At 37.8% G+C, this 12,206-nt stretch overlaps 1 protein-coding gene across 1 annotated transcript in view; it reads left to right on the top strand.

Moving 5' to 3' along the window:
* The window catches only part of APOO (apolipoprotein O), a 68,101-nt gene that overhangs the window by 42,163 nt on the left and 13,732 nt on the right, over positions 1–12,206 (top strand). The window contains exon 7 of the mRNA XM_047765436.1: positions 1,841–1,921. Coding sequence (XP_047621392.1) covers positions 1,841–1,921 — 81 coding nt within the window. The remainder of the gene's footprint in view (positions 1–1,840; positions 1,922–12,206) is intronic.

Raw genomic sequence — 12,206 nt, 5'->3', positions numbered from 1 at the left:
TTAACCATTTTCACTACAAAAAACATTACTGATCTGTTTGGGATGATGAAAAGTTCTGAATCTGGATGGTGGTGATAGGTGCATGACCTTGTGAATGTAATTAATGCCACTGAATTATACACCTAAAAATGGTTAAAATGGTAAATTTTGTTTTGTGTGTATTTTGCTACAATAAAACAAAAAACATCAGTGACTGAAAGAAAATTTCTGATACTGTTTAATTTCTTTTAGAGCCCATTTTGTCCCTTTTTTTTCTTTTTTTTTCATGAATGTCATGACTTTGGACAAGCTGCTTAATCATTTACATTCTATTTTCTGTTCAGTAGTGTTTGGACAGAAGTACTGTAAGAAAACCCTTAAAGTGATGGCGAATATTATTTTTCTCTCAGAAATGTAAAACACCAAGAACAGTGCGGTAAATGCTTGGTATGTCTACCAGTGAGTCTGAGAATCATATCATACCATATTTTAAGAACAGTTGGAGCAGTTATGTTGTGAGCCACATGGGTTAATAGATGCAGACTATTGCATTTGGAATGGATAAGCAATGAGATCCTGCTGTATAGGACTGGAAACTTATGTCTAATCACTTGTGATGGAGTGTGATGGAGGATAATGTGAGAAAAAAAGTGAGAGACTGGGTCACCTTGCTGTACAGTAGAAAATTGACAGAACACTGTAAACCAACTATAATAGAAAAAATAAAAATCATTATAAACAAAAAAAGAACAGTTGGAACAACTGGAAAGCTATAACTTGTGAGAGACCAGCATGTTGCAACAACCACTGGATTTACTAGCACTGTGGCCTTGGACAAGTCACTTGGCCTCTGAATATTTCCCTGTAATCTCTGCCTACTTACCACATAGGGTTGTTATATCAAATAGAGATAAATCATGTGAATATGCTTTTTAAACTGAAATGCTATCTACAGACAAATTATAAAAATTAAGAGAATAATAACTGCTTTCAGAAACTTGAAGTGCTGTCATCTAGAAGAAAAATCAGTATTGTCCTACCTAAGTAGGACCAATGAATGCAAGTTATTAGAAGCATTTTTTTAAAAGAAAGCTCAGTACTTTAAAAAGTTCCTAACAGTTAAAGCCTGTAGGCCAGAGGTGGACAAGTGCATTTTAAGGTAGTGAGCTCACTGACCCCAAAATATTCTTTGGCCCAGAGGTCTACCTCTTAGGATGTTGTAGAAAGGATTTTGGAGCAGGAGGCAAAGTCCCTGTAGAAACTCAGAGATTATGTTTTGGGGAATCTGGGAAAACTGAGAGCACTTTACTGGGTTCACCTGTTTTTTTTAACCTAGCCCCTAAAATGAATGATTGATTTCATTCAGCTTGGCAAATGTGACTTGGTTGGCTGTTGTGTGCTAGATGTAAGGTAGAAACTTGAAGCGTTTCTTTCTTGTCTGATTTTCAGGAATATCCTCTGTCAGCAGTGATCTACATTTTTTTTTCTTGAAATTGTGAAAGTTTGAAAGGTACACCTATAATTTATGGCAAATTATTTTAAACAGTAACTATACATGGCCAAATTTTTTTTTCTTATTGTCTTTTTGAAAAATTTTTATTGGGGTATAGTTTATTTACAATGCATTATTTTCAGGTGTACAGCAAAGTGAATCAGTTATGCATATACATGTATCCATTGTATCCATTCTTACTCTTTTTTATTTGCTTACATTGCCCAGTTTTAATGTGTTTGTCCCAAGATTTCTGTGGTTGTCTTATGCTTAAATAGAGTTCTTTTGGAAACAGGACAAAACAGAAAATTCTCTTCCTTACCACTTCATATATGGAACAGCAATGGATCTTTTATATTTTGTTTCAAGGTCAGTGGAGAGAAATTATATGACTGGGGTTTACGAGGATACATAGTCGTAGAAGATTTGTGGAAGGAAAACTTTCAAAAGGTAAGGAAGATCTTCTTCATTATCTTACTTCTGGTTTAAATATGTGGCTGCCCTAGGGTTTTATAAAATTCTTGATAATCCTGCTGCTTGCTCTTGCATTTTTCTGGGTTTTTTTGTTTGTTTTTTTCATTGTTGCTTCTATCTCAGATTCTCTGGTGGCCTTTATTGGAGGAGGAATAGGACTTTTGCGCATTTGATTATTTTCAGCAGGGCTGAATAAATGGTGACCATAAAATGCCTTCCACCTCAATCCAAGAGCATAGTTTCCACTGTATTATATTTGCAATTTGCTCAAAGTGTTGCATATTATCTGAAAATTTTATCAAAAGTAGATTCAAAGAGAATATGCTATGTTCCCAGCAAAAGACAAGTAACCCAAACTCCTCCTCTTGCTATTTCACCCATCACAGGCTTCATCCTTTGCTCTATCAGTACTGTATCTGTTCATCCCCTAGCCTTCTGGGCCCAGTTAACGGCATAAGCCATGGCGTTACAGGCCACATTCCCTGTGCTGACTGGTGGACAAGTGGCAGAAAGGAGGAGGTTGTGTAATTATAAGGGCATGTCATTTTTCATCTCTTCTCGCAGCCACTTAGCTGATTAAATGTTGCCGATGTTTGCTGGAACATTGTCTCTTTCCTCTGATAAGGAAGAGTGAATATAGATCAAGGTATCGTGTCTCCTCCAAGCACTCAGAGGCACAGCTCAATAAGGAAGAGTTAGGTTTTTTTTTTAAAAAACATACCTTCTATATCATAGACCACTTTTTGCTTCTGTCATCTCAAATCAGAATCCTCTTTAAAAATACAAATATCTATCTCAACATTAAAATCCAGGATTTTGATCTAGAATTTGGAAGTAATCGTATAGAATAAATTATAAGCCCTCCTCATTAGTTACATAAATAATCTTCCAGTGAAATCGTAAGACTAATTTTTGTCCTGGTGATTTCTAAAGGAATTAGTGTCTATCAAGCCTGTTTAAACTAGGTCTTGAGTAGGAAGTCCTATATTAATATCAAGTGCCCTTTGGCAATCCTTTTTAAAGAATAAACACTCAAAGTTTTATTTTCATTTCTTTGACATTTTCTTTAGAAGCTTTCTTTCCTGTTTAAAAAATTTCTTAAGTCCACAGTGAGTTTAATATGGGAAAGGAAATAGAATGTCAGGAAAGCTGTACACAGCCTTAGAAAGAAATGTGGAAAATGAAACTCAGCCTCAGTTCTGAGTGCTCACTGTTGTGTCTGCAGAGAACTGGTGCGAACGAAAGCCATGAGGGCGTCCCCTGGGAGCCTCTGAGCACTCAGTGTGTGTTAGGCAGAGTGTGCACACCAGTGGGACTGTGGTGGGAATGCAAGCTAAGCAGGCCAGCTATTTATGGTCATTTAAAAATGTTGGATATTAAAGCTCTTAAATTTACATGCGAGTCTCTAAGGAGCTGAGCTAGTAAAGATGCCTTAATTAGCCCAGGATTGGCCTCCATGGCTTCCTCTGGTCTTCTCTCTATGCCCTTGCCCTCTTCACCATTGCTGAGAAATTCGTGTTCTTCCGTTTACTCTCAAAGCACAGTTCTCCTGACAGCTATCTGTTCTGAATAGAAGGTAATAAAATGGATATTGACTATTTAAATATTAGCACAAGTTTTAAATGAAAAATAGCCTAAGACCCTATTAATTCAAGATTTGATGTTACTTAGATTTTGGGAATTATTTGATAGTGAAATGCCATTGTTTTTTATTGATTTCCCTGCTGCTGGATTTTGTTGGATTTTGTTTCAGGTTTTTGTTTTGGGTTTTTTTGCTTTATTAATGATAGCAAAGATTTAAGCCACCCTGAAACAGGAATCTTTTGGGGCCCAGGAACTCTCTGGAGGGAATTGGGAACACTTCATGAAGGGGATTTTTGTTTATTTCTTAGTTTGTTTGGGCATTGGTTTTCTTTCTTTTTAAAATGAGTATCAGCAATTTTATTTGTTTATTTTATTTTTTTATCGTAGTTGATTTACAATGTTGTGTCAATTCTGCTGTACGGCAAAGTAACCTGGTCGTACATATATGTATACACTCTTTTTCTCACATTATCTTCCATTATGTTCTATCACAAGTGATTGGATATAGATCCCTGTACTATATAGCAGGACTTCATTGCTTATCCATTATAAATGTAATAGTTGCATCTGTTAACCCCAAACTCCTGGTCCATCCTACTCCCCCCGCTCCACCACCCTTGGCAAACACATGTGATATCATATGGTTTTTGTCTTACTCTTTCTGACTTACTTCACTTAGTATGAGAATCTCTAGTTGCATCCATGTTGCTGCAGATAGCATTATTTGTTCTTTTTCATGGCTGAGTAGTACTCCATTGTGTATATGTACCTTTTTTTTTTTTTTTTTTTGCTTTTTAGGGCAGCCCCCGCGGCATGTGGAGGTTCCCAGGCTAGGGATCGAATCAGAGCTGTAGCTGCCGGCCTGTGCCACAGCAACTCAGGATCCAAACCACATCTGCAACCTACACCACAGCTCACAGCAACATTGGATCTTTAACCCACTGAGTGAGGCCAGGGATCGAATCTGCAGCCTCATGGTTCCCAGTCAGATTTGTTTCTGCTGCACCACAATGGGAACCACATCTTCTTTTTTTTTTTTTTTTGGAAGTTATTCTTCCCCCCCCCCCACATCTTCTTAATCCATTTATCTGTCAATGGACATTTAGGTTGTTTCCATGTCTTGGCTATTGCAAATAGTGCTGCAATGAACATAGAGGTGCATGTATCTTTTTGAATGAAAGTTTTGTCTAGATATATGCTTAGGAGTGGGATTGCTAGATCATATGGTAGTTCTATATTTAGTTTTCTAAGGAACCTCCATACTGTTTTCCATAGTGGTTTTCAAGTCAGGTTTTAATTCTGGTATCAGTTAGGTGCAATCTCATTCATAATTGTTTGTACTATAATAATGTAACAAATTGGTTGTAAATAGTCAAAGAAATTTGTGGACATTGTGTTTAAAATGAGGCCCTAAAATTTTAAGTAGTATAAATGATAGTTCAGTTCGCAATTATATTATTTCCCAGGGATCTATATTACTCTCAGAAACCCCAAGTAAGTCTATGGCATCTTTTGCTATGCCATATCCCTTTCCCTTTTAGGAATTAATTCTAAATGTTTGTACTGAAGTTTGAATGAGGTGGTCCTTCAGTTCTGTCCTTGGTCAGTGAAGAGGAATTTATCTGCTTCAGCTAAAATGATTTTTTTTTTATCAGAACTATAAAGCAAAATAGGTTTGTCTAGAAACACTGTCATTGTAGTGGGTCTAGATCTTTTTTTCCTTTTTTTTTTTTGTCTTTTTGCCATTTCTTGGGCCGCTCCCACGGCATATGGAGGTTCCCAGGCTAGGGGTCTAATCGGAGCTGTAGCCGCCAGCCTACGCCAGAGCCACAGCAACGCAGGATCCGAGCTGCGTCTGCAACCTACACCACAGCTCACGGCAGTGCCGGATCGTTAACCCACTGAGCAAGGGCAGGGACCGAACCTGCAACCTCATGGTTCCTAGTCGGATTCATTAACCACTGCGCCACAACGGGAACTCCCTTTTTTTCCTTTTTGAGATAAAGGAGCATATATATGATATAAATATAACGTATATAAAGATAGAATAACTGTGTACACACACACACATTGTTTAAAATACAACAATATAATGACCACGTGTATACCAACCAACCATTCATCTTTAAAAACAGGAAATTTCTACTGTCTTCCAAGTTCTCCATGGGACCCTCTGTCTCCCCAGAGAGAACCACTATCCAGAATTTTGTGCTTTTCATTCCCTTGTTTTTCTTTAAACTTATAGTTTAACCACATACATACTTATTCTAAAACACTGGTTGGATCTGCCTGGTTTTTGCCTTTATAACATGAATAACTATCAAACGTACATATAGATAAATATATAGTTTATCTAGTTGGAGTCGTACTATATGCATTATTTTACAGGTTGTTTTATTCCCTGAATATGTTTATGAGCTGTGTATGGCTGTAGTTTATTAATTTTTGCTGCTATGGAGTATTTCTTTGTAGGAAAATACCCACGTTGATGGCTAGTTGGGTGGTTTTCAGTATATTCGTGTTGCATACACAGCTGTGAGCATATTTTTATATATGTATCATGGTTTATTAAGGGTTTTTCTAGGCCAGGATGCCTAGTTCATAGGGTCTACAAGTCAATTTTACTAGATAATTACAAGTTTTCTTTTTCTTTCTTTCTTTTTTTTTTTTTTTGTATGGCCACATCTGCAGCATATGGAAGTTCCCAGGCTAGGGGTCGAGTCAGAGCTACAGCTGCAGGCCTACACCACAGCCACAGCAGCATTGGATCCGAGCCACATCTGCAACTTACGACAAAACCTGCAGCAATGCTGGATCCTTAACCCACTGAGTGAGGCCAGGGATCGAACCTGCATCCTCACAGACACTATGTCAGTTTCTTTTTTTTTTTTAATTTTTTTTTGGTCTTTTTTGTTGTTGTTGTTGTTGTTGTTGTTGCTATTTCTTGGGCCGCTCCTGCGGCATATGGAGGTTCCCAGGCCAGGGGTCGAATCAGAGCTGTAGCCACCAGCCTATGCCAGAGCCACAGCAACGCGGGATCCGAGCCACGTCTGCAACCTACACCACAGCTCACGGCAACGCCGGATCCTTAAGCCACTGAGCAAGGGCAGGGACCGAACCCGCAACCTCATGGTTCCTAGTCGGATTCGTTAACCACTGCGCCACGACGGGAACTCCCTCAGTTTCTTAACCTGCTGAGCCACAATAGGAGCTCCAAGTTTTCCTTTTTTGCCAGTCTGGTGGTTTTAAAAGTTTTTCACTGTTAGGTGTGTGTGTGTTGGCTTTACTTTGTTCCCCAATTTGTAGCTTGAAAAATTTTATAAACTGTAGAATAGTTGCAAGAATAATGTAATGAGCATACCCTTCACTTAGATTCACCAATTAATATTTTGCTACATTTGCTTTGTCTGTCTTTTTACACATACTCATGTGCTCACACATAATGTGTATTTCATTTTTCTGAACATTTGAGATTAGTTGTAGATGTGCTTTCTACCCATATCTAATTGAGCATGTGTTTCCAAAGAATATGAACATTTATTAATATAATAACCTACCATATCATATCATATTCAGGAAAGTTGACATTTTATTGTTTATATAAGCATTATCTAATATTTATAGTCCATAGTCAAATTTTCCTACTTGCCCCAATAATGTTCTTTCCTCCAACAATTTTTAACTTTTTTATAGCTGAGTGAGTTATTATAAGGCACACAACATTGTAACTTCATCTAGGACAAAAAAAAAACCTCAGAATTTTGCCAGCTTCCCCAGAAGCCCTTCCATGTAGCTCATCCCAGTCACAGTCCTCTCTCTCCATCCAAAACTGCATACTAGCCTGACTTTTATAATAGTAAGGAACTCCCTTAGCTTTATTACCTAAGTATTTATCCTTGTCACTTTAGTCTTGCCCATTATTATTTCTGATTTGCTATTCCTTTTATGTCTTTTTTCCCTTTTAAGTCACTTTTAATCTACAGGTTCCAATTCTTTTCTCTTATTTTCCTTACACTGTATCTGTTAAAAGAACCTGGCGTTTGGGCATGCTGATTCAGCATTTACAGTGGAGTTGAACATGTTCCTCTCCTCTCTACATTTCCTGCACATTGGCTGCTGGATCCAGAGGCTGCTTGATCACGTTTGTGTTTGATCCCCTTTGCAAGGCTATAGGTCTGTGTTGGCACCTAAGTTTTTGCTTCACTTCACCATTTTGGTGTTACTGGCTATTGAGGCTCAATGCCTAGACCCACTGATGCACTGTGAGTTGGAAAATGTTGATATTCTGCTTCTGTCATTTCATTTTCACATATTAACTATAACACTTTAATACGGAACTACTTCCCCTCATGTACTATGGTAGTTACCCTTTATAGGAAAGATAGGATAAATGCTGTTTTTTCCTCTTATTTAATATGGTTTTCAAAATAATTCTTATCCTCAGGAGGTCACTGATTAGTTGGGTTTTTCTTTAAGAATCATGGGAATTCTTGCCATGGCGCAACTGGATCAGCGGCATCTCTGTAGTGACAGGAAGCAAGTTCGATCCCTGGCCTGGGGCAGTGGGTTAAAGGATCTGGCATTGCCACAGCTGTGGCGTAGGTCAAAACTATGACTCAGATCTGATCCCTGGCCCAGGAACTCCATATGCCATGGATGGGACAATAAAGAAAAAAAAAGCAGGAAAAAAATCCTTATTAATTTTGTAGATTTAAACATATTTGGGTTTGAATGCTTTGTCATTCCTATCCTTGTTGAGTTCAGATTGTCTCATTTTGGCTAGTAGAGTTGGCTCTGCTTCCTTTGATATGATGCAAGTAGTCTGCAATAGTTTCCTCACTGTCTGGTATGTCAAAATGGTCTCAGAATTTCTCATTGTTGTTTTAATGTATGTTTCTTTGATTACTAGTGAGGTTGAGCATCTTATCACGTTTATTGGTTTCTTCTTGAAAAGCCTGTTCATTGTCTTTTGACCAGTTTTTTGGGTGTGGGGTTGTTAGTTCCTTTCTTAATGATTTATATGGGATCTTTATTTTTTCCTAGATACTAGTATTTTTGGTCACATGTTTGCAGATGTCTTCTCCCAGTTTGAGGCTTGTCTTTTCACTTTTCTTGTCTTTTGATGATCACAGGTTCTTAATGTAGTTAATTTACTGATCTTTTCCATTATGGTTTTCACTCTTTGACTCTAGGAACTTAATAAAAGCATGAATCTATTTATTTATTTTAAGATTGTATCTATTTATTTTTCCCACAGTATGCAGCAACTTGATGAGGCATCTCAGTTCCCAGACCAGGGACAGAACCCAGGCTGCACTGATGAAAGTGCTGAGTCCTGACCACAAGGCCACCAGGGAACTCCCATGAAACTGTTTATTGATTGTCCATTGCTAATCTGAAACCCTTTCAGATAGTCTCACCACAAAGTCAGTTGTGGGTGTCAGGCCCCAGAGTCACAGATGGCTCTTGGAGTACGTCTTTCTCTTCTAAATTAGCCAGACACAGCAATGTATCTCAGTAAATGTCATGTTTAGTTTTTATTAGGTTTAAAATATATATATATATATAACAAGTTACTATCAAAGAATTGCAGAATGACTGTTAAAGGACAACAGTAACTAAAAAGAAAACTCTTAATGCTTTGAAGGGCAGTAAAATACATAAAATAAATGTAAACCCATTACTGACATGAAAACTGAGCAGAACTTCTAAAGCTGATCTTTCAGTAGTTGTATTCACTCCTTTGCTGGCTCAGCAGAGAAAAAAAAGGGAAGCAACAGCCATCATCCTGACTAAATGTGTCCTGCTTTCTCTTCCTCCATTTGAAATTCCTCAGCTTTCCAAATACACTCAAGTTTAGCTGTGAGTAAAGTTATATGATTTAAAAATGATTATCTTTGAAATAAGGCAGTCACAGAAGGATAAATACTTTATGATTCCACTTACCTGATGTATCTAAAATAGTCAAATTTATAGAAGCAGATAATAGTAGAATGGTGGTTGCCAGGGTCTGGGGGGAGGGGGAAATGGGGAGTTGTTGTTCAGTGGGTGCAAAGTTTCAGTTACGCAAGATGAATACATTCTGGAGATCTGCTGTACAATATAATGCCTACAATTAACAACACTGTACTGTATTCTTAAAATTTTGTCAGAAGGTCAGATCTCATGTTGCATGTTCTTACCACAATAAAATTAAAAGGACAATGTGGTGGCTTTTCCATAAAGCAAAATTTGTTCTGAATTTCTGTCCTTTCAGTTTTCGCTGTTTAAAATTTGAAGAAATGAAGGTACTAGGAAATGATTTTCCTTTTTTGTTTTTTCTTAAATCATTACTTAGCAAAAAAAAAGCAAGGAATTCTGGGAAAAAAGCTCCTTTTTTGAATGGCATACACTTTCAGTATTAGAAAAGGTGGACAAGGCAAAATGCAGTGTGGCCTGGTGGCCAAGAGAGTGGACTCGAGTGGACACACCAGGCTCTCCCCCTACTCCCAGCCCACCCCACCTTTTACAAGCCTTGAAACCTTGGGAAATCGCTGTGGTGCTCTGGAAAATGAGGGTAGTACCTCATGGGGTTGTTTAAAGGACTAAGTTTATCCATGTGAGAAGCACAGAAAATGTAAACTTTAGCACATGATAGCAATGATAGATGTCATGTGACCTCTGTACAGGAGAGGGTAATACCTCCCAATGGAAAATGGAGCCATAGGGCGTATTATACTCACTAGTCAAAAGTCCTCTTATCAGTCTTTTAGTTTCCTATTGCTGCCATAACAAACAACCACAAACTTACTGGCTGAAAGTAACACAAATTTATTATCTTGGACTCTGTAGGTCAGGAGTCTGGTGCTAAATCAAGTGTCAGCAGGGTTGCATTCCTTTCTGGAGGTTCTAGGGGGAGAATCTACTTCCTGCTTATTCAGGTTGTTGGCAGAATTACATTTCTTGGTAGTTACAGGACCAAGGTCTGTTTTGCTGGCTATCCACCAAGGACTGTTCCCAGCTTCTAGATGCTGCAGCATTCCTTGCCTCCCAGCCCTCTTCCTCCATCTTCAAAGCCAGCCACTGAAGATCCTTTTCACTGCCCATTTCTTTGACCTTGTCTTCTGTCCTCTGCTTCCTTCTTAGACTATAGGAATCCACCCAGATAATCCAAGATAATCTCCCTATGGTAAGATCAGCTGATTAGCAAACTTCATTCCAGTGCTACTGTAATTCTCCTTTGCCATGTAAGGTAGCACAGTCACAAGTTCTAGGATTAGGCTGCATCTTTGGAGGGGCTGTTATTCTGTTGACCACATCCAGTGAACTGGAATTTCATTGGGATCTTTAACTGGTCATTTATTCTTACCTTGTATTTCCTCATCAAAAAACATGGGGTAAGTATTGTTTATTGAGCACTTGCTGCGAGCTTCACTCTGGTTGCTAAAACAAATATTTCCACAGCAGAAATTGACACAACACTGTAAATCAACTCTATTCTGATTAAAATAAAAAAACAAATGTTTCAATTTTGCTAGTAGAAATTATCATTCATGTTTGTAGACATGGTAAGAAAATACATTTTCTACTGTAGCTTAGCCAATTTGTCAAATAAAACTAACCTTCACAGTGCAGTACTGTTTAGCTTATTCCTCTAGGCCTTTTCAGTCCATTGGCAGGCACTAGCTCTTGAGTTTGTGTAGTGTAGCTACTCTGAACTGAGGTGTGCTGTAAGTGCAAATTCACACCAAATATAGAACACATGGTACAAATAAAAAGATTATAAGCTATCTCATAATCTTAATGTTGATTGTTTTTATATTGATTACATGTTGAAATAATAGTATTTTAAATATGTTGGGTTAAATAAAATGTATTGATCACTTAAAAAAAAAAACCCAGTGAGGAGTTTTCCTGTGGCTCAGTGGTTAAGATCTGGCATTGTCTCTGGTTGCATGGGTTCAGTCCCTGGTCCAGTGCAGTAGGTTAAGGATCTGGCATTGCCGAAGCAGTGGTGTAGGTCACAGCTGTGGATGGGATTCAGTTCCTGGCTCAGGAACTTCCATATTCTGTGGGTGTGGCCCCCCTCAAAAAAAAAAAAAAAAAACCGCAGTGAAACCCAATGCATATTAAAATTAGATCATGAGGAGACTGGTCGTAAATATTTTGCTGTAAAATATTTTAAGTGAAACTCTATGAACATGCAAAAAAAAAATGACTTCTGGCTCATGCAAAATCACAAACTGTCTTTTGAAGTCAGAATGTTGTCTTGCTGAGATCATGATGGTTTCTGCCAAGAGAGATCTGATTTGTAATAGGGTGGATGAGCTCAATATTTAGTGAGATATTTGACTGTCCTATTTTGTTATACTATAAGTGATATTTAATCAAACAAGAAAAATTTCCTAGCAACAGAGTTGTTTTCTTCAATCAGAAGAATGTTTTTATGTGCTCATTTTCTTAATTCCAAAAGATTAAAAACCTTGTGAATTTAGAAGCTTATATTTTTAAGATTGAGATGCTGGCAAATATAGGTAGTAGAATACACAAGAAAATCACTAGAAGTACTTGACAAGCATTATGTTAAGGTAATTCAGATCTAAAATATATTTAGCAAAGGGAGGCAGACATCAGAAGCAAGAGAGGCCACAACCCTATTGTCTGCAAAAAGGAGACCACACCAAAAATCTATACAAAA

This window comes from Phacochoerus africanus, chromosome X (assembly GCF_016906955.1).
Source record: "Phacochoerus africanus isolate WHEZ1 chromosome X, ROS_Pafr_v1, whole genome shotgun sequence".
Classification (NCBI taxonomy): Eukaryota; Metazoa; Chordata; class Mammalia; order Artiodactyla; family Suidae; genus Phacochoerus; species Phacochoerus africanus.
This window is presented reverse-complemented; position numbering and strand designations above follow the sequence as displayed.